Source organism: Bactrocera dorsalis, chromosome 2 (assembly GCF_023373825.1).
Source record: "Bactrocera dorsalis isolate Fly_Bdor chromosome 2, ASM2337382v1, whole genome shotgun sequence".
Taxonomy (NCBI): domain Eukaryota; kingdom Metazoa; phylum Arthropoda; class Insecta; order Diptera; family Tephritidae; genus Bactrocera; species Bactrocera dorsalis.
Genome location: NC_064304.1, coordinates 90740488 through 90764673, shown reverse-complemented (window position 1 = coordinate 90764673; position 24186 = coordinate 90740488). Strand labels below are relative to the sequence as shown.

At 36.9% G+C, this 24186-nt stretch overlaps 1 protein-coding gene across 4 annotated transcripts in view; it reads right to left on the bottom strand.

Annotated features, from left to right (window-relative positions):
* The window catches only part of LOC105230333 (putative epidermal cell surface receptor), a 50381-nt gene that overhangs the window by 2016 nt on the left and 24179 nt on the right, over window positions 1-24186 (bottom strand). For 3 of the 4 annotated variants that reach the window (XM_049449215.1, XM_049449216.1, XM_049449217.1), the window contains exons 3-9: window positions 15156-16987; window positions 6521-6752; window positions 4879-5514; window positions 4473-4733; window positions 2582-3721; window positions 985-2010; window positions 7-237 (exon numbers count right to left, since the gene is read on the bottom strand). In XM_049449215.1, coding sequence (XP_049305172.1) covers window positions 7-237; window positions 985-2010; window positions 2582-3721; window positions 4473-4733; window positions 4879-5514; window positions 6521-6752; window positions 15156-16987 — 5358 coding nt within the window. The remainder of the gene's footprint in view (window positions 1-6; window positions 238-984; window positions 2011-2581; window positions 3722-4472; window positions 4734-4878; window positions 5515-6520; window positions 6753-15155; window positions 16988-24186) is intronic. The other variant, XM_049449218.1, reaches the window with a different exon arrangement.

Genomic DNA, 24186 nt, shown 5'->3' with positions numbered 1-24186 from the left:
ACTCACTCATTGTCTCTTGTTGTATTTCCACCTTATACGAAGGATTATCATAGGCCGCATCACTCTTTCGTGGTGGCGTTATAGACGCTGTCTGATGTACTCGTCTCCTGGTTAGAATCAGTAACAGCACAATTGTCGACATAATTGCTAAGGCAGCAACAACCGAGACGACTACCAGCGGGCCATAGTAATCGCCGGCTGGCTGATCACCGCCGGCACTGGCTGTGAGCAGTTTTCCTGAATTAAAGTAATTATTATTTTATTAATTATGTCACATATCATAGACGTTTTTCGAATCGTTGTCAAAATTTAAAATATTAAGTTAATTTGAGAGGACTCTTTGAGGGTTAAAATTACAAGAATAATTGTTACAAAAAACATTACATGCATTCTACAAGAGAAAACCACTACTTTTATAACTTCGTATTCGTAATTTCGATCTACGGAACACACTTTTGACTAATTAGTTGATTTAAAGGAACCTTCAGAGGGTTAAACTAACATTAAACATTAAGATACTTTTCCATACGAAGTAATTTCTACAAATTTAAAAACACATCCTAATCGTTTTTCATCAGTACTTTAAACTTAGGGTGCCCGAGCCGAGTCAGGCGCATTTTCCACCCAACACGCTCGGCTCGACTTTGAGCTTCCCACCGCGATCTTAGTGTTCAATATTGAAAAAAAAATAATATTACCGTTATGAACTGTTAAAATATTTAAAATGGCTAACCGGTTTCTCATACAAAAACCTTTCATTATGACAGCTAAACTTAAGGACCGTTCTTTCTAGAACATGTAACGAGCTCCTTTTCGTTGAATAAAAACTGATGAAATTCAAAATACTCTTAAAAGTAATATTAATTACCCAGATCCGCAAAGAATACTTGCATCCTTTCGATAGCATTAAATACTTTACAATACGAAAGATATAATAAAAAATTACTCGGTTCCTTCTCTTTTTTCAAGCCAACCAACACTTACCAGTTTTTCCCGGCGTCGCAGGTCCACTTGGCTTCGTCATAAAGTTCACTACATTACTCTTTTTAATGTTACCATTTGTTAGATACATCTCTAGCCAAAGATGATATTTAGTGCCAGGTTTCAAGTCCATAATCAGCGTACCCGTGGTACTATCGCGTTTCGCCACCTTGAAAACGCTGGAATCTTCCTTGCCAGCATCGCTCTGGTAGATAGCACGATAAATGTTTACATATTTATCTTCCGGATATGGCACACCGTTCCAAGAGACCTCCACACTCTGCGATTTCACCTTAGTCACATTAACCATAACATCAAAGTTGTAGACATCAACCTTAGGCGCGGTACGCACTTTAATCATATGACCAGCCAAGAGCTCACCACCATGTCCCGCCAAAGGTATATAGAATAGCCCGATTTCGTAACCAGTGTCCGGCTGCAAATTCTCAATTGTATAACTGGTGAGTGTGCGATGCACCAGCGGTGTGGATGAATAAATCTGACCGGTCAGCTCTTTGTAACGCAACTGTATACCATCAACATACTCCAGTTGTTCATCGGCGATCTTCTTCCATGTTAATTGCAACCATGTGGAGTTTGTCTCGCTAACATTCAACTCTGGATCTTCAATATTCTTGAAGACATCCTTGAAATCAGGACGATAATCTGAGATTTGTGGTGGCGGTGTAATCGTACGATCGGCAGGTGTGGTAACTGTCAAGATCGGACTTGTCGGTTGTGAGTTCAGATCGCGTAAAATAAGAGTAATCTTAATCTTGTACAACGAATTCGGTTCCAAGCCGGGAAGATCAAATTCCATCTGCGAAGTGGCAATCAGATCTTCGGGTGGCGCAAAGATTTGTTGTTCCCAAGTCGTGGTATCGTTGCCGGGCCCATTTGTGTAACGCAGTTCGACGCGACCGTGCAGATTAACATAAGTTGGCGGTACGGTGAAGATTATGCGTATGGTGCGTGGATCGATGGCTTCCAGATTGAGAACTTCAATGCCGCTTTGCAGATTGTTGAAGCCTAGCGTGGAGTAACATGCGAAAGAGAGATAAGGTAATTAATTTAGCTACTCAGAATGTAATGTTATAAGTACTTGCTACTTGTCATGCTTAAAAGGGCATAACTCAAAACTTAGGTAAATAGAAATATGTCGTTTTACTGGGTAAGAGTTATACTGAGATGTATTGCGTAGGTGTATAACACTGTATTCCTACCGAAATTGTTTTTGTTTATTATGTTAACATGTCATCACCGACCCTTTTTTTGGAGTTTTAGGGGATGTTATTAGTTAGTTTAGTAAAAAGTTTATTTTTGAGAAAACAAAAGATAGAGGAAAGTGTAGAATAGAGAAAACGTTACTTAAAAAAGTATAAAGATTATGTAATGATTCAGTGGACCGTGTTATGTTGTGTTATGTACATCGCTGTGGTCAATACGAAAGGGTTAGATGAAAGGAATAATCAGTTGAAAAACGAAACCAAATACCATGGTGAGTTAATGGCTCTAAATGTACTAGATTTTCAAGTTGAATGTTAATGGAATTGTGCGTGTGTGTGTGTGAACTATGGCTAAGGCTAGGCTATGAATCAACCTTTTTGACTGGGATGCACTGCGGTGGCTGCAATGGCCGGTAGCACGCCGTGTTTGGTAGACTGCGCGGTTAAGCCTACAGAGCTGGTGGTCGCCGCGAAAGTGGTGGAACCACTCGCCGTTTGTTCCTGCGTATGTTGATGCTGCAGCAAATTGCTATTATTATTAGTATTGCTGTTGCCAGGCACATTTGCTGGATGCGTATGGGGGTTATGTGGTGGCTGTCCCAGGCCAGGGACCACTGGGAAACCACCATAAGCTACTGGTTGGCCATCGACAATTGCAATACCATGTGGTGGTGGTGGCGGTGGCAAACCACTATGTACGATGGGCACATATTGTGGGTGCAACGGGGGTGGACCCGGTTGTTGGTGATGTATTAATTGCTGCTGTGGCAATCCACCATTGACGCCACTTTCATTGCCATGCCCATAGCCCGCGATGTAGGCACCCTGTACGGGCGTGTGCTGCAAGTGCTGCAATATGTGCTCGATGCGCACGTGCGGCGATAAATTGGCTGGTGCACCTTTGAAACCGGGCGGTGGACTAGGCGGTCCTCCAGCCGGCCCAATGCCTGATGGATGTGGGGCTGGTGGTCCTGCACCTAAAATATTAAACAAATCCGATTGACTAGTTGGGGCGGGTGGTTTGCCCTGTGCGATGCCATTGGGACTGATATCGTACGGTTCGTAGGAATTATAGGGATCAAAGCGGTCCTTCGGTGGTTGTGCTGGATTGTAGAAACCATAGGGGCCATTTTGGCTGGCTGTTGGTGCATGCGGATTATAATTTACAATGTTGCCAATACCGCCAGGTCGACCCAAATGTATGGGTATGAAACCGGGTGGCACGGTATCGTGTTCATCTTGCGGCTCATGTACATCGTATTTAACCTCATTCTGCTGCGGTTTCACAATAACCGGTTTCTTAACAAACTTCTCGTGCTTATCGTGTTTTTCGGGACGTGTATCACCATAAGGCGTAGCGCTCTTCGGCGGTTTGCCATCGATGGTGGGATAGAATGCGTCACCGGGTCGACCCGAGGGTTTCTCATGTGCTTTGCTCGGATAAATATCGTTTTTATCGCTGGAGACGTGTGCCGTTATGCCGCCGGTGCTGTCTGGCTCTTCGGTGGATGTTGCTGTTCGGGATGATGAAATGCGACAGATAGACAGTTGGTTTTTATGACGTTAAACGAGTATGATATTGATGACATAGGCATATTGTTTATTTACAAGAGAACGATTTGATATTATGCAATAGATTTTCACATGATGTTATTGATTTTTGGTTTTAAGATTTAGAGATTGCGTTTAGATACGTGATATGTAAGTGCACATGCCGTTATGAAGCGCATTAGAAGTTACAAATAAAAGAAAAATAAAAATAAAAAATATTAGAATTAAAAAAAAATCATAACGAACGATGTAAAGGCCACATCAACAACCAATGCAAAGCAAAAATTTATAAACTAAAACGCTCGCGGTTTCCTTTGCTCGTGGAATTGAGGATGCCAAGTCCTTTCATGGATTCTGAAGAACATTTAAAGCTTTTAAAACTATGTATAATTACCATTTACTTTTTATTTTAAGTGATTTCAATTCCCTGAGCATATTTCTCAAAATTTAGTAGGTCATTCTTAAGCAAAAGAGTTTCAAATAACTCCACAACAGCTTCTCAAGGCACTCCTTAACCGTCAGTTAAGAACAAAGATCCGCCACTTAATTAGTAAAGTGTTAGGCAACCTCACTTCTCATGCAAACAACGCGTCTTAAATGCTTATACTTTGGCAAAATTCATTTTTAGCGATCGCTTTCATTACACTTTTTTATGAGCTTTCCTCTAAGGGTACCTCCCTCATAAGCAAACTCTTACGAATATTTCATATTTACCGTGAATTCCTTCAGTATTAAAGGCATGCATGGGCGGCGCCAGTGTGGACAACGCTTCATCGCCACCAGCACTACCGCCGCTCAGTTTGGGCGTCAGTGGCGCGCAGGCCCAATGCTTGCAGCATTCGTCGTCGGGTATGGGTAAAATGCGCGCCTGCGCCAGATGGCAAGGCAAATCGGGTGGCGGCCGTGCGAGCACTGGCGGGCAGGCCGGACGGCATTCCACCTTACTGTTCTCACAATAGCAGTGCTGCTCACAGCCTGTCACACGAAAGCGGCGCAATGAGCAGAGCGTGGCATGAACGTGAAATGAAAACAAAAAAATGTAGTTAGTGTTAATTGCATGCTGGCATAATTTTAATATTAATTCATGTGTTTGTGTGCGCATTTGTGTTATGCTACTCACCAGTAAGATTAGTTGGTATGGGCGACCAATTGTCGAAAGTGTGACCTAAGTAGTTACACGTGCCATTATCCACGCAGCGCATTTTCTCCGGGCAGCAGTTGGGCGCTTTCGCCTCAAAATTCGCCGGTTCCGGTTCCCAACGTAAGCAATGCGGATTCATTAAATCCAAACCGAATGTGGATGGACACTGCAGCTTGGCGCAATGTACACCTTCTTGCGTGCAAATGCACAACTGTTCGCAGCCGTCATGGAATTGCTGACCGTCGTGATAGTGTTGTCCCTTATATTCGCAATCGGGCGCCTCTTCACCACCGGCACCGGACAGGTCGCGCGCCTCCTCTGAACCATATTGCTCGTCGCCAATCGAGTTTTGCGCCGTCGGCGGTGAGGCCGTCTGCTCGTGATCGTCCAGCGTGACATCGCACAGCTCCAATTGACAGCAAATGTCCTTTGGATCCTTCACGTACACACACTTGTCGAGTCGCGTGTGATTGCGTTCCGGACAGCGCGATTTGCAATTCATTACGCCACCTTCGTCGCAATGGCAGATCTGTTCACAGCCGATTTCGAGACGCTCACGGAATTTGTACACGCTGCCTTTGTAGTGGCAGTCGGGTCGCGGCGCTTGCGCGGAGGCTGCGTGCCGCGAATTGAGAACGTGTGCAAATATATAGTATTTGTTTTTGTTTTTGTTGCATTTGTCAGTGGTAGGTGGCGTGTTATGCGTTGCATTTTATTTGGTTGTTGTTTTTTTTTTGATGAATTTAGCGCATTTTTGTGGTTTCACATGTGTTTTTGGTTTATTGTTTTTGTTTTATAGCAAATGAAATGAGAAGAACAAACAAAGCTTGAATAAGCAAAATGTGGCAAATAAATCATATGAGATAATGGCATTTGTTTGATATTAAAGTTTTTTCGAGCTTATGGCTTGGGTGTTTCCTATTGCATGGCCTTCCCAAGCAGTGCTGACAATGCATTTTTTTGGTGGTCTTGGAAGTGCGAGTTTTTATTTTTGTATTTCTCCCTTTGTTAGTTTTGCGAAAATTGTTATGTTGCTAAAGCAGGAGAATTACCGTTAAAGTTTATTGTTCTTATAAAAAGCAGATGCAATGAATCACTTTGAGATCGGAAGTAGGTGCTTAAATCGACATTAATTCAACTGCTTTAATGAATGAGTAAACTGGTTAAAAAAATGCTTTTAGAAAAGAAATTGACATAAAATTAATTTTTCTTTCATTTCTGCCTTCGCTTTATATAATTTTGCGCAACGCTTTTGAGAGAAATGAAATTTGTACTCTTTAACTCTTTCATTTCGATTTGTGATTTCTTCCAACAACTAATTAGCGTTTGTTTCAAAAGAAAACGTATTTTTTTTAATCTGGTGGTGAACTTTCATTCTCTGCAATTTCAGTTTCAAAATGTTTTTTTACCGTTTCACAAATAAAATAAAAACAACAAAAAATTCCTTAACTTTTCGGTAGCGTAAATTTCACTAGATTGTCTTATGCGATATGAAAGTGATATGAAAGCAAAACTGCTAAGACAGCCACGCCTAATATTAATTTTTACTCAAAAAAATAACTGATAATAAAAGCCCCCTTCTCCTCACTAGTAAAGCATAGCAGTTCTTCGCCACACTCACCATTCAGTCCACCTTCAGCATTCAATTCTGGTGCACTCATTGTCGGCAAGAGACCGCATTCCATGGTCGCACAGCATTCATCTACAGCCACCTGCTGGCAGTGAGTCACATCCATATGTGGCGCACCGCCAACCAGTTTGAATGTGTTACCCATGCAACGGGGTTCACAAATCCATTCGCCGCGATTGCATGTGCAACGCTCATCACAGCCGCGATTCATTGTTTCGCCATTCTGCAAAATAAGTAGAAGAAAGAGCTTGAGAGATGTGGTTTATATGTATGTGTAAAATGGTAAGGTATTTAAAAAATTGAAACCGCTTAGAATCAAATAATAAATTAAGTTCGATGTAAACATATTTTATGTCTTCCATTTAATGTATTTGCTGCGCCTTATGATGCTGAGATGGGTGCTTGATATTCATAATTTTTTGTTAGTGGCAAATATGGTTTTCATTTTCAATCAAAGGTGATTTGTTTAACGGTCGTTAATATTAATGGAAAGGCACAGCCTAAAATTTGTTGAGGCACGTTCAGCTAAACAATTCTATAATGGATTTTTTTTTTCATTTATAGGTTGCTGTAATGAATTCAATGGCCATTTAGAGTTAATGTTGTATACAAGAACCTTTTAAATGTTTCTTTAGAGAAAAAGCTATACATTTTCAAACAGGAAAGCACGAAAAATCGTGAATTATAAGTAAGTAAATGTATAACTAAGTTTCAGGATACATTTTTTTAGCAAAATATTTTATTATTGTTCAAAACTTCCAATTTGTTTCCAACAATTCGGCTAGAAATCAGCAATAATTCAGTATAATAAAGACTTAAGAGGGTTTTGTTATTCGCTGGGTGGAAGTCGTCAACGATAATCTACCATATGTCTGAGTATCGGATAATAAATTGAACTTGCTATATGCAAAGATTTCAATTCAATTGAGGATTTTCCGATCTCTCCAAATATGTGAAGTGTGTGTCAGTTGTCCTTGAATTATTAAAATTTTTTTATTTATGCTCTTATACGGAATCTATTTGATGACAAACGTTCTCAGCCGCATCATTAATAATAAAAAAATAATTTAAAACTCACAAAGTGAAAAAGATGTTGTAAATATCTGATAGATCAAACAATTGCATTCTAAACAAAAATTTCTTCTGATACATGCATACCTAGCTTGTACTTAATAGACAGTAAGCATAGAAAATTTATGAATATTTCCTTTACTCATATGTAGTATCAAAGTATTATGACTACGCTTATGCCTTAATACACTTTCCGAACTTTATACCTTGGATTTAGGCGCATATTTACTTAATTATCAATCATTTATATATTTTTTTTTAATTTCCGCGTTCAATTATTCAGGAAACACTGTACACTTGTATTAATAAATTAAATTTCACACATAACTCAGCATCAATAGAACAACAATTTACTTACAAAACACTTTAGTATATACATATATGTGTATATGTATTGTAGGCGCTTTAAGCCGTTATGTGGCTTGACTCAACAACTCTACGTCAATAGACATTCTTATACTCGGCAATCAATTAATTATGAACGCAATTGAAAAGCTGTTGTATTGCGGTAATATTTACCCATTTAATTGGACACATGCATAAACATACATATCTATAAATATATGTATGTGTATATATGTAAATAACACTGCTTTTGTACAATATATTACTCACTTTGTTTGTGGCTGTCTAATAAGGAAATACCTTAAAAGGTTTCTCGTGAATTGGACTTGGCTGAGTACCGGGACATATTTTAATTGTTATAAGCAACAAGTTTCGTGCTTAAGTCTTTTGTTTGCTTTGCTCAGTATTTTGGTTGATAATCGTTAAATTGTTAAGTGAAAAATTTAGTTTTTAAATAAATGACTTTTAAAGTGTAGATGCAATATAATATACACTTTCTTTGCATTAGTAACTTTATTGCAATCTCGAAGTGTTGATTTAAACACGAGATATTTACTCTTGATTATCGATTCATCATGCGCCAGTCACATAATAGAATCTAGAAAAACTAATATACTTATGGTCTGCATCTAATTGACTGCAATAAACCTCTCCAATACAAGAAAACTGATCCGACTGTATATACGAGTATAAATCCAATAATACCTCCAACTCCTTGTTGATTGTAAAGTATTAAAGCTTTCCAAGCTGATGATATTAGAAATGGTTTCAAGCAGTAAGTATGATTGCTATTCCAGCCTTTATTACAGTAAAGTTGGGATGCTGAACAGATATTTTTATATTTTTTTTTATCTATATCGTCAGACTAAACTTTTTAACAAGCAAATCAGCCATATATAGATGATCTTATACAATCGAGTGAGGTCTGCTTTTGGATTCGATGAACCAGCGCTTGATTGGTTTAGACCCTTGAAACGACAACCAATAATAAGACTAAATAAAAGCTTTATGAATGTGAAACTACTCATGTTGCTCAACAAAAGCAATCGGAAGATACTTCGCTTATGTCAAGTTAAAAGAGGAAAAAACGCCGCTGGTGGGCCAAATGTTAACTTTGAAAATTGTTTACAAATTCTTGAGACCTACAACTTCTATTTTTTTATTTGTTTTTTAATTGCTTATTTGGCTGAAAAGTGGAGCAACAACCAGATATATAGATAATGGCAAGGCGCGCAAACATTTTTCAGCTGCACGTAGAGCCGCCGTCATTGCCGCCTTAGTGACTGCAGCAGCTGTTGATTGCTGTGGTAAATATGCATAAATAGGTATGTGCGCTTGTACAGGTTTGCTTGTGGCTGGTTGACTTTTCCACTCGCAACCATATTAGGGTGCCTGTGCGCATTTTTCAACGGACTTTTACACTAAGGCTGCGGCAAAAGCACACAAAATAACAAAAGCAAAAAAAAGAGAACGCAAAAATTCAAAATAAACACAATAAAATGAAGTAAAAACAAGCCGTGCCTTTTGTTGCAATGCATTTTGGTTTACATATGTTTTTAATTGCTGTTTTGCCATTTATTTTTGTTGGGTTTTCACTCGCATTTGCATTCAGCTGCATTTTTGCTACAAAAACAAAATGCAATTTTTGCACACAAATGCCAAAAATTATAGATTTCGTTTTTTTTTTATTTTAATTTTTTTTCCAAAATTTATTTCCATAATTTGCTTAATGCAAACTGGATCTTTGGTGGCCATGTGCAGCATCTACATTTCGCTTGAAAGTTGCTCAACAAATTGCCATGCAAACGGAAATTTTTGTGGATTTGATTTTCCAAACGACTTTCTTTGCATTTTTCGGAAGGTTGTCTGGTGGCGAGCGATTCCGCATTTGCCGCAGAGAAAACTTGTCTTCGCCTATTTACCTGGCAACCATTTACCTATTTACAGACCTCATGCAAGATACAAGCAAACATATTTACATACCGACAATGCAAATGTGTATTTGATTTTGATTTCCGTAATTGTGTTACAACTACCGGCAACAGGCCGGCATCGGGAAGCAAATCGCTAGATGAGCTTAGCGAAGTCACTAGAAAGGTGTTAATGTATTTATAGAGTAATTTGGGAAATAAAATGTTTAGTGCCGGAAGCAAATCCACTTTAATAATATATAAAATCTTTAAACAAGTATTTACTAAATACTTAGGTAAGATAAAAATCGGAAGTAGTACACAAGTATGGGAATTGCAAATATTTCTTAAAATATTTGTTTCATACGATTTATCTACCCACGTTTTCATACAATTCTGATTTCATGCATCGTCTTCTTTTCCGATAATTTACTCGGCTATTTCACACCAGTGTAAAGAATGTGCTTTATGGAGGTCTGCAAAGGGAGCCTCGGTGATGGTGATAACATTTTCAAGTAATTTTTCGAGTAACTTTCTTAGGTTGGAAACAAAAATAAGTAGCACGCAGTGAAATCCAGAGATTGCTGTAGATGGGTTAATAGTTCGTTACCAAATTCAAGCCATTAAGGCGCCAAATAGAACCGTTTATTCTTCGTCGTCGAAGGTTCTCAATGAGCTCAATGATAGTCGACGTAGTTAGATCACATCGTAAGAATTTTAGAAAACGATAGCCAATTCCTTTCGGGTTAATGAGACAGTACCCGCCTTCAGTATCACCGTTTGAATTTCACTGGGTTCCTTGGTATCAAGTGTGTACTGGTATGGATCTATTTCGCCGACGGTCACGAAAAAAATGTGAATCTGCGTCATAATGCATTTAAAAAGCAACAAATATTGCTGTGAAATGGTCTCACGGTTGTCATGCAGCTCTATAGCATATGTACGGTATTGGCTACCGTACATTCAGTTGTTGATAATACGATTTTGTATACTTATGTCAGGCTATTCTCAACGGTAGCCACCGAGAGGTAACTCTTCAGTAAACTTCATTAGACCATGTTAAAACTCGTTCAGACAATTTTTGACGGGCGGCATTGAATGAGTGGAGTTGCTATATAACTATCTAAGAGTTTTTTTTATTTCACTACGCGATTTTCCTTTCAAAACTAGAGTTAAATCATTGATCTATTGGTGGTTAAAATAAAACTATAACTACGATTCAGCTAACAGTAGTAGTCTACAAACATGTAGAAGTAAATTCTCTTGCGATAGTAGCGCCACCAGGCGGTGAGACTAAGTACTAATCCCCTTCACGCGACGGTCGGGTCTACGTAACCGGCACGGACCCGGATTTTAACCGGTTAAGGACTATCAAACTGGAGGCATTTCTTCAAATTACTTCAGAACGTTTTCTGCCACTACAACAACAATAACTAAATACTAATTATTCAAGACCTCTTTTATCGGAAGTTAGTCTTTTAAGCACTTGTAATATAGTTTCCAAGTGGAAAGTTCCTATGGAAGAGTTACTTTTTGCTTAAAACATTTTGTATATCTCAATTGACTCATAACAATAATATTTTGTAAAGAGGTACCCTCTGCTATCACACAACTGTTTACCAATAAACTATGTCAGAGGTCAAAGCGGTGTAAACAATAACAGTAAACAAGACTGTACAGAGAAAATTAGCCATTTAAAGTCAACACTTTCGCAATGCCACGCCTATTGGCAGTCATTTAGGCAACCACTTGACTATGCAAAGTTATTTCGCATTGCGTCGCCACCAAGACCAGCCAACAACAACAACAACTATAATAACAACAAATACACAAAAGCACCTGCTAGGCGCAGACGCGCATGCGGCTCTCGTGTGGCAGGCGGAACGCGGTGGTCGGCGAGCGCATTGTGGCATGTGCATGTCCAGCAGCGCAGCTATTGACACGAAATGCGTCACGAAGCGGCTGAATGCTTCACTGCCGTTTAAGTGGGCAAACAACACGACAATAAATGAAAATATTTGCAGACCATTTTGAAAAGTGAAAGTAAAATTCGATTTTTAAATTGCGTTTTCTCGTTTTTCGTTTTCATTAGATGCGCCAACAGAGCCAACACAGCCAACGGAGCCGAAGTATACGTAAAGGCATCAATGAAAGTGCAAAATAAAATGCACAAGTCAAAAGACAGATAACCAAGCAAATGTAAGTATGTGCACACACACAAATGCACGCTCATATATACATAAGTGCACACGTAACTGCAATATGAGTTCATATGTTTGCTTGTATGTTTGTAAGCGCTTACGGCAAGCAGACTATGCAGGTAAAAACCCGTGTTGATGACGGACCGACAGCTATGCAACGCTTTAATGAGTACCGGCCGGCAACACACACACACACACACTTGAGTGCTTACAAATGTATACACATAGGCACACTTATAGTTGCAAGTGTATGTGTATTGTTGCCGGTACTGGTCTGTCGGTTGCGCTGGGCGCGAGTGGCGCTTCGTACCATTTGGTGGCAGCTCGATTACTGTAAACTATAAGACCATTGTAAATATGATAATTAAAGCTTTGACGAAAAGTATGAATGCTTGGCGACACCTTAAGTGGATATCGAAGTTTCGGTTGCATAAACGCGAATTTAATATCTGTATCGTATAATGTGTCAGCGTACGCACTTTCTCAATATGAAATTTCATAATTTCATAACGAGATTGAACTGATTTTATTAAGTATTATACTTATATATCAAAATTTTAGTTATTTTTGATGAGTTACTGCAAGGAGATACTTCTTTTTACCCTTAACACCAACTGTTACCTCTTTGTAAACTTTCTGAACTAGAGAGACCACGCCCATTCAACGAGTAAGTGCAAGGCGCCGAAGTTCTAATATTTTTTTTCACAATTTGACTTAAAGTGTGTTAGATCTAATATAAAATTTGCCATTCTCATATCAGTACATCCAGAATACTTCTTCCAAATCCTCTAAAATCTTACTTAGTGTAAATTTATCAAATATCAAATTATCGAGTTCCTCTTATAACTATAGACTTTTTTGTATCCTGTTTTTAAATCGGACGATTTTTCGAACTCAAAAGATTTCAATTGCTTGTTTCATACTATCTCCTGCATAGCTCCCGAAATCTCATATGCGAGTGATACCTAACAAGTTCTCCTTCCTTTAAAAATCATATGTCGACTTGAAGGACTTCTAGGTATGGAACGTATTAATTATTTTTTACCTGCTACCAATTCCCCAATTTGTATGCGAGTCACTTGTTCCAAAAGAATAGATTTAACATTTGCGAAGGTTTCAGCACATTGTTGCGAACTGTTAGAAGCTAATATGAACCATGTCATGCTAATTGATACATCTCAAAAACTAAAATCGCTAAAAAGCGTTAGCAAAATCTTAAGAACCTTAAGTTTTCGGATGAGAAATCGAGATTAGGTTAGGTTAGGAATAGATACGACGATACCAAAAAATAAAAAAGCAAACCATCAGACATCGACAAAGTGCTTTAAGGCGATCACAAAGCTTTTAAGTCTTTTGGAACTTTCTTTGAATATTGAAGGTATTAAGTTCAATAAATACGTGCAAAAGTTCACTGAGACTCTAGCTCTGTACCTTAACTTGAGTAAAGCTCTATGAAACATTATTTTTTCAATTTCGGGCGTTGTGTTCTAAGATTTAACTAAAACCCTTTTCGTAGACCAGGTCACATATATTTCCCCGTAGTTCCTAGGTGGAACATAGGGCCTCAAATCACATATTCTCTAGTTAAATCTATATATATGGTTTGACCTGTAAAATTAGATCTTAATTATAATAAATATGGTCTCGAATATATTTTCTGAACATATCACACTGTTGATCCAGTTTTTACCTATCATATAGTTCATGATTTTGTCTCAAAATACATCATCGTTGTAGTTAATAATGTTAAATAAACCTCAAACCCAAAACCTCACTCATAAATAGCTTTATAGCTTTGGCAACAGATTCATCAATTCAAAGGGCGCATACAGGAAGGTGTTCAGATTGGATTGTTCTGAGATAGAGGTGGATATATTATATTATAGGATATATTGCAAGCCCGTACAAATTGGCTTGATATTAAGATCAGCTTGTAATATTGGCTTGAGAGGTGTAAGCTGAGCATAAAAAAATGTTGTCTTCAAAAAGATACGCCATTAAGAACTTATGAACTATTCATAGCGGTAGTGTTATGATGTCAGATTGTGTGATAGAAGAGCTATCTTTTAATAGCGAGGAATCAGCTGGGTTATCGCTAATGTTTTCAAAAACTTCTTGAATCTTTCTATTAAATCGTATATCCCAGTGATATTGCCAAAAAAAGAGATTAACAATTGCTTCATATCAAACTGATTGTGTTGAAATGACTAATGTAACTGATTTGAAGTTCTTAGATTGATTAGAGGATTAATATATAAGCTTAAAAGTGATGGTGGCGAAAAGTAAAATGGATTGCGTATACTCGCACAGTTATTTTAAAGAGAGCACCACAACAAAATGACAGTGCTTTATAAACCAAACTGCTTATTTCGTTTGTGATAAGCACTGAATTCAACATTTGCAGCTGTATTGAACTAAATACCGCTATAATGTTAAAAACAACTCGGATTCCTAACAAAAACTTCAGCAATATTGGGCAGTTCGCCGAATGAAAAATGTTACGCAATTTATTAAGTGCATAAATTACAAAAAAAAAGAGAATATCGTCAAAATAAACCTGATCACTTGTGTATGTATGTGTTTAGTGTGTTTTCGTTTTCTGCTACGCAAGAAGAAAGTGAAAAATCTTGTTAATGAAGCGCCACCGAAATCTGGTTTTCGAAATCGTGAGCAGATTGCGAAACGCCAAGCAGTTTATTTGAGCTTTTTTGCTTAAAGTAAAACACCATTGTTTTATCGACTGGAGCGTCCGAACGCGCTTTGATTAGTAATGAGACCAAACGTAACGGCGGAAGAGTATTTGCCATCGAATAAACAGAGAAGATAAAGAAAAACAATAAGTGTTACATAAGTTGTGGACAATAGAGTAATACGCACTTGAAATAAATAAAATATGAATATCAAGCATTTGTCACACGTTATCTAAAGTAGATAACATACATATGTATGTAATATAACATTGTATTATATAATTAAAATTTCGATATTCTTAAGCCTCTAATATAAGAAGATAGTGGTTGTTTCTCTTGTTGTTGTTGTAGACACCTTGTATTCACTCAATAGTTTTATTGAACACGCACACACTCATGCATCACTTACCTTGTACATTCTGTCATCGCTGCCGGTGCAGTCTTGATGCATGGCAGCCGCACCCACCACCGGTGATGTAACCTCGGTGATCTTCAAGTGATGTTCATGTTCATGCTCTTGTTGTTGCTGCTGTTGTTGCAGCTCTTCAGTGGCGCTATGATTGTTTGGGTTGTGTGCCAAAGGCTGATTTTGTTCGTATTGCTGTTGTTGTTGTTCGTAGGCGTTGTGCGTCATATCCATTTGATCGTCATCGTCCATGTTGATATCACTCAAGTCAACCAAAGCACCACTCTTATGCACAACACTTTTATTGTTGTTGTTGTTGTCGCGTTCTGTGGTCACAAAGTTGTGGTAATGATAGTTCAATGGCACATCATCGTTCTCCGCCGAAATGCTATCGCCCACAGAGCGACCCTCGCCATGATAGAAGAAATGTTGTGGGAATGGTGTTGATGGTGATTCGCCATGGTTGTTGTGCGTTTCAGCGCTGTTGTTATTGTGTTCCATGTTGTCGCTTAGTATTATTGTTGGCGTTGTTTGTGCGTCCAAATGATCGTGCGTATGAATATGATCGTGAGACTGTCCTTCAACCATCGGCACCACAACTGGTTCTTCAATGGCATTAGATTTTATTGTTGTTGCGGGCATTTCTTCTTTAACATCTTCGTGCACAATATTCATTGCGCGTCCACGTTCTTCATTTGTAGAGTTCGACTCAGCCATTGCTGGCACAACAATTGTTTTGCTCTCTTCGGTGCTGATCGTTTTCGAAACATCCTCTCCAGTTGATTTGGTTGTCGTCTCGGTGGCCGCTTCTGTGGAACTGCTCATGTCCTCGGCAATTAGTTTAAAATCTTCCTGCTCCGCCAAACGATCGTGCTGCTCGGAGAGTATATGCTCGTGATATGGATCGTCTTCGTGTTGTGTCCCGGCTGCGTCGCCCGCAGCACCTGCAGCTGTGCTATCACTTTCGTTTTCTTTCTGCATTGCTGCAGCCATCATGGCAGCCATCATCGATTCATCGCTATTGCTGGCAGTGATCAGAGTTGCCGGATGGCGAAAGTTATTCAGGTCCTTATCCTCTTCGAATTCATGTGATATCTGATTGATTAGCACTTCAGCGGGCGTGTGCACTATCTTCTCTTCGTTGTGTGCGTCATGCTCATTATCTTCACTCTTGACACCGTCAACAGACTGAACGTCTAACGGTTGACTGGGCTCTTTGTTTTCGGCAAAAATGTCATTCGCAGTGGAGGAGATCACATGCTCCGTCGAGTGCTCTTCAGCGATGTGATCATGTGTCGCATGTTCATCATGATGTGCGTGATCGTCATCATCACTATGTACGTGCTCGTGATCATGCGCGTGCTCGTGCTCGTGTTCGTGCGCGTGTTCGTGTCCATGATGTCCGTGTATGTGTTGTATATGCTCCGCTTCATATTTGGTCAAATGTGTGTGATTGTGATTGTGCTCAGCCTTCTCCTCTTCGATAATCTGATGCGCATGCTCGGCCAATACATGTGGTACTACGATGGCTTCATTCAGTTCGGGCGTTGCGCTAGTCGTTGTTGTTGTAATAGTTTGATGCGCATTAATGTCGCCTTCGTGTTCTTTATGCTCCTTTGCCTGTCGCTCGCTGCTATATTCGTAAGTGGGCGTGGTCGTTGGCTCGGTAGTGGCGATCGGTTCTATTGTGGTCACCGGTAAGCCGGATGGTGGCGCAGGCGCACTGTTGTTGGTGGTGGCCGTGCTCGGCGCAGCAGCATCGTCATGTTGCGCCGATAATGTGGTCTCTGCTGGCACCTCTGTTGAAGAAGCTGCTGTGGAATTGGCGGCAGAATCTAGAAGAACAAAAGTTCAGGATTTAGTTATAATAAACTTGGAAAATGACTAAAAGTAATAATAAAATTTTAATTTTTATGCAGAATGTTGAAATACTTTTAGGATGGTTTCAACTAAGTGATGACCGCACTGATCTATTATAATATAGAGAGAGATAAGACTATAGGAAATAGAGAATAATTATTCTTGGCTATAAAAGCTTGAAAACGCGTACGATCTCTTTAATACTCATGACATCACTGAGCACTAAGTTGGATGGGTCGCTTGACTGAACACAAAGCTCTAAGAGGTTTTTTGTGAACCAAATGTCTCCAATGGAAACCAGGTTGATGGTTAGAAAGGTTGCTCGGATTTAGTAGTTAATAGGCACACATATTTCATCAAAGCAGACTTTCTAACAAACACTGTCTAAGAGGTCTGTTATCGCACAACAATAATACATTTGACTACATTCTAAAAAATTATGCTTAATTGCTTAGCAAATCGTTGCATGAAATAAAAATGTTATTTGTAAAAAAATTAATTATTTTCCATGTCATTAAATATCCGATAATACCAGAACTCAACGCGCAAATAATTAATTACATTTCATGCCAGTAAACACAGCAAACGAAGAGCAACAATAGTAAAAGCCAAATGCGTGAATTACGTATGTGCATAATGTATGCATACATACATACACACATAGGTATATACTCATGTCTATGTTTTACGAATTTATCTAAGCGGAGAAGCGTGTTTGGAACGTGCTTTTAACACATCCGCTGAGTGGGCACGACCCAAGCACGCGGGAGAAACGCAGCGCCGGCACAAGCACTTATACATACATATACATATTTATAAACACTATGTAAGTACATATGTATATAATATACATACATATGTATGAAAGTATGGACGTTTAACTACGCTGCTGGTGCCATGAGGGCGTCGCTTAAATACAATATGCAATGAGGTAAATCGAAGCGTTGAACTTTTTCTTTGAGAATAATTTGAAATAAAATCAAAACTGAAATCACAATTAAATTGCAAGGAAGCTGTTCCACGAAAACGTCATAAAAACTTATTATATAATCTATGTGTGTTTTAGAAAGGTTCTGCCTGCTTAAGGCAGAAATTGTTGTCACATATTTACATTTAGTTTTTATACTCTTGCCACATGTTGCTACTGAGTATAATAGTTTTTTTTTCACCTAACAGTTATATTAATCAATGTTGGAGATATATGAATGATTTTCAGACTAATTCTCTTAGTAGCATATCTGTGTGTCAAAAATAGGTTGAATGGAGTTAATACTTCCCACATACCTAATATAAAGATTACGAACTTCCTGGTGATTTTTTACTTTCATCGCCCAATATGTGAATTATCTCAATCATAATGATAGACCTTATTCTACTCATAATAGTATATCTTTGTGCATAAAACAGGTAAAATTCGGCGAAAACTTGATCTATCCCCAATTACACTAATATCAGGATTTTTGAACATTCGACTGACTTTACTCCATATGATTGGTGATTGTATGTGAGGCACATTTTTTGCAAATGTCGGTCAGTATATGAGTTATATACTCGTATAGTAGGTTAGGTGAGGTTAATCTGGTAGGCCAATAAGCCACGCATAGACCAGTTTGATCATTTGATATACCAGATGGAGCTCACTTGCTGAGTCCAAGTGGAGTAGTCACCATTTAGGATTATATATATATAGTATATGTATGTATAAATAAAATTGCTTGGATTCCGATATTCTGGTAGACGTTTTATATCTTAAGGTATTTCCTGACTTTGATTCCTTCAACTTTCAAGAGTATAAAATCTTCGATTGCACCCGAACTTAGTTCTTCCTTACTCGTTAACATTTATAATCGCTGATAAATGCAAAGTTATTTATACTTAATCATGATTATTTCTAGCAGACATTTTTATTTTTCTTTCTGGAACGTGACAATAAGATTACAAACTGATATGAGCGCTAATGAAAACTTAAATATCAGAAGAATAGAGGAAAGTAGAGGAAAACATGCATTCAATGTGATTGACAGATAAAATTGCGACAAATCACGGAGAATAGCTACTTGAGCTAGTGGTGTCAATAACCAGAAATCCGGATTTCAGTAGATATCCAGCATTACTAGCATCCAGCATAACTCGCATTATTATTCATTTTACTAACTTATTGGAATTTTATTATATTAATTATTGCTCGAAATAAATTAGCAAGCTGCAATATGTAGTAGTTATGCTTATTATAAGATGATATTGACATCTTTTCCTGATTTTTATGTATATATAATTGATAAGACCATTGAAAAAAAGTTTTCAGGCATAAATTTTTAACAAAATTTGACCCCAAAAACCTTTAAACCGTTGAATAAGAAAAGTATATCCAATCTCTTAAGTAAATTTGTATTCTTATATCATTGTGTGACTGTATGAGGCGTGTTCAAAATGCAGAAAAAATTGTCGTCAGTATTATTATAATTCCAACAATCTCTCTCACATTTCAATTCTTATATGTACAAAATTTTTTGTTGAACATAACTCTTTAAATTATATTGAGTTGGTTCATTATTGAGAATTACGTATTGAGCGAAATCTAACCTCGAAATAAGAATAAATAATAAATCGGTAAAACGTAAATATTATTATAATGTATGCTGATTATTAATACAAATACATATCTCAGGCAATTTTAACTTTACATCGCTTTCAGGTTTAAAGGTGAAATAAATATTATTGCCATTTCTTATGGAGTACTTCATACCATATTACTTTATTACAACTATTCTTCTTTTTTTATATAAACTTTCTTTACGAATTTCTTATTTCTCCAAATATCACTGCTTACACACTGAAAAGCCGTTAGTTTCAAATCCTCAATCTTTTAGTTTCAAATGCCAATCGTTGAAACAGTTAAAGCTGTTCTGCATGACTCATAGTTCCTTAGAACACTATAAATAAAAAATCTTAAGTTATGAGCTCAAGCACAAAAGGTGAGCAATGACAATGCCATTAAAAGACGCGGTGTCCAACAAATCAAATTAAATACTAAATATAAATATTTCTGTCGAATTCACGGCTAATTTTCGTGTTGCGAATTCGAAAAGGTAAATGATGGCAAAGAAGTGATTAACGGCAAAGCAGCAGCTTAGAAGAGCTTAAATGAGCGAACAACAGCCAAAGGTAAAGAAAAAAACGGTGTGAACGAAAAGGTTGTTTAGAAAATACTCAGATTATAGCTTAGAAGTAACCTTTGCTAGAGTAAGTTTATTATTGGGAATTTGTGCTAAAGCATAATGCGCGGAAATATTTATTAAGCACCGTTTCGAAAGTTGGCGGTTGATTGAAGATGCATGTATATATATGTATATATGGTAAGAACAATACGTATTACATACTATATATGTATAAATATATATAAATATTATATAAATATATAATTATGTCTAAGTTTTGTGCTTTACTGTGTTCATTTACAACTCCTTAGGGGACACAAATTTCCATATCTTTTATTAATAAATATGACATATGGTAACTGTATGTAAAATAAAGTCGCTATGCCATAATTAAGAGTTAAGGAAAACGTTTTTAAAAATATTCAAAGTATGTTTGTATAGGGTGGGCCACATAAAATTTTAAATTTCGAAGATAGGGCGTAAAAGATTGAGTGTAGCGTTTGCTGTATGGCACGTAGCGCCGTCCTGCTGGAACCAAATGTTGTCCAAGTCCTCCTCTTCAATTCGCTTGAAGAAAAATTCGGTTAACATTGTCGCTCACATTGATGGTTACGGTGGTTCCTTCTTCATTTTCAAAGAAAAATGGGCCGATGATTCCACCAGACCAAAATCCGCACCATACAGTGGTTCGTGCTGGGTGCATTGGCTTCTCGACGATTTCGTGCGTGTTTTCTGTGCCCCAAATGCGACAATTCTGCTGGTTAACGTGACCATCGAGGTGGAAATGAGCCTCGTCCTGAGTAATTTTTCGGTAAAATTTACCATCCTCGGTCAAACGATCTTCTGCCCAAACTGTTTTCAATATTTCCCAGTTTTCTTCTAGTGAATAGCGACCCATTTCGTAAATTTTAGACATTTTACTGAATATTTGTCACTTTCCGAATGGTATTTGACGTTTCCAATGTCGAAATATAGATAATTCAAATTTAAAACGTTAGATGGCCTACCCGTTATATAAAAATGGTCAAATTTACGAATATAAAATTCTAAAGTAATTATGTTATATTTTATATATTATATTTAGTCTATTTTATATTTATATTGTGTTGTTTGGTTTTCTTAGGAGTTAATAAGATTATGATATTATTGCATAAGTAAAATCGAAAAGACGAGTTTGGCAGTAAAAATTTGCAGTGAGTCATAAATCAAAAGCAGCTCCTATCACACCAAAAGAACGTGTGTCATTATTCTGAAACGCAGGTTTAATATATATTTAGACAGTTTTATAATATACAAGCATGTACCGTGTATATTGGGTCCATATGTATTTATGCCCCTGTGTAGCCCCAAGGTTGAATATGTGTCTTCTAGCGTGTCGCAGCCGAGAAAATATTTTTTAGGATATTTCTGAACTTGAAATTCGTGTATTACTATGGGGCTAATGGCTAATGATTGAGTATAAACTTTATGTATCATATTTAGCCTCAACTGAATAGGGAAGGCGAATTCTTACTAATGTATTGAGTAAGTAATGGGTGTGAATGGAAATTACGCAAATATTATGGCATATGGAAAATAAAAATAAACATAATGCATAGTCCAACTTAAAAACAACAACAACAACAGTGCAAGAAGCAATTAGTATGTCAAAACAAAATTTGCCGTAATAATTGACTGGCAGCTCTTACTTAACACTTCGTTTCTATGCGCAGCAAATTGTTTAAGAAATTATAAAATAATTAATTTTGCCAGCACAGCGATAATAAAATTTTAAAAATTATATATATAAATATTATATTGTTCGTTTCAATTTCTTAGCGGTGTTCAAATATATTTTCTCCGTAAAAATTTTCAATGAAAAATATGCATGGTTGAAAATCAATAAGTATACGAAAAAAATTTATTAATTATTAATCAAAAAAAATTTTTTTTCTGTTGTAAGATTTTATGCAATGTCCTATAATATATAAAATGTTATATAATATAAAAAATGTTATATAATATTTTTTATATTTAATTATAAGGGATGAGCAAGTATGGAACAAGTTCGTTGCTAAACTCTTTTGATTCTTCACACATTTCAATGAAACACTTTTGCACTATTCTTCTCCTTCAATTTTTCGCCCCTACTTTCTATGTTTCTACATTTGTACGTACTTAAATCTGCAAATGCTAAGTAGAAAAGTAACTCTATAAGTGGGCAATCATATTGTTAACGCTGTCAGCAGAGCGAGGCGTGTGCAAATCGCCAACAACTACTTAGCCACCAAGAATGGCATTCTAATTGAATGAAATTTCACCAATTTGTGGACGCTGCTATTTGCGCCATTACTGCCAACACCACAGACAACTGCTAAGCTGAGCACTCTATAACATACTGTTACACACACGCACACATTGATATGTACTTGTAAGAATGTAAATAATCGCCCTGTGCCGTGCAGTAAAGGAAGTGTGATAGCGACGTTGTGAATGGAATAAATAAGCAAACGCAAAAACGAAAATAAGAAGAAATAAATAAACATGAAAATAAATAAGAAATAAATAAAATTATAGCAAAAATAACACTCTTTATTTGCGAACACACAGAACTCAAGGTTCATGTCAATAACCCTCACGCGGCTTAGCGGCACATGGACTTTGCGGATGAATGGCCCGGTGAACGTTGGCTGGAGTGCGCTGCGGAAAGCTACTTCTTAGCCCTTTCGCCTTGCTTCAGTTGTATATACAAACATATTATACAATATATACGAGTATGTTGGTTACTACGGAGAAGGTTCTAGGTGAAGTCAACAGAAAACTGCAATTTCTATTCAAAGGAAGTAAAACAGCAATGGTGTGATGCGAAACCTTAAGCACCAATACAATAGACACCAACCAACAACTAAAGACAAGAACGAATTTGGAATAAATTGCATATAAAGCCAAAGTAAATGCATTGAGTTTGCAAGCAATGAAGCAAAGATTAAAGCGTTTTTAGCAAAAATATAAATAGAAGTAATGAAGAACAAAAATTGAAGTTTTAAATGTAAATAAAAGAAGTTATATAGTACATAAATGTTTTTCAGAGAAAATTTTTTGAGAATGGGTGCTATTTACTTAAACTCTGCGTAAATTTTTAATAATAAAATGTAGCACTAGAAAATATTGGGTAGTCGAAAAAGTATTTTCGTATTCTGTCAATAGATGCCGTTGTACTCGTATATCTCCAGTGATACCAATCAAATTCTGTCATACCATATAGTGTTGGAAAGGTAAGATTTCAAGATTAATTTCTTAAAAAAAAATTAAATTCGCGGGAGTTGGGAAAAAGTTAGAGCTGTTCAAAAATGAGTGAAAATTATGAAGAACTTAGCTATATTTTGAAATTTTTGTATTGAAGAATGCGACGCAAGCCACCAATGAAATTTGTGAAGTTTACGGAGATGATGCTGCATGAGTTCGTGCGGCACAACAACGGTTCGCTCGCTTTCGTTCTGGAAATTTCGAAATTTCGATTTACGCTGATGGAATAATATCTCCAGCGGAAAAATGGCAAAACGTGGTGGACCAAAATGGTACATATTTGTTTATTTATTTATTATTATAATTATGAAAAAAATAAGTTGAAGTTTGATTAGAAATACGAGCAGACTTTTTCGACTATCAATATTTCTCAGAAAAAATTAATTTTTTTCCGAGTAGTTTAAAATATTTTTTTCTAAAAATTTCAGTATTTCTTTATTAATAGTGTATGTTAGTACCAATTAAAAATTCTGATAAAATATTTCGTTTTTTATATGAGAAAAAAATGTTTTATAAAAGGCTGTTTTTTACCCGAGGAGTCCAATGTAACCCCTTAAATATGTTTATTTTAAAATATTTGTAAATTCAACCAATTATTACAAAAACAAAAATTAAAAAGTTTAAAAAAAGTCAGAATTAAAAAAAAAATATTACCAAAGTGGTTGCCACATTTTTTTAATTAATTTTATTTATTTTTTTTTTTTTGGTAATTAATTTTATGAAAATACGCA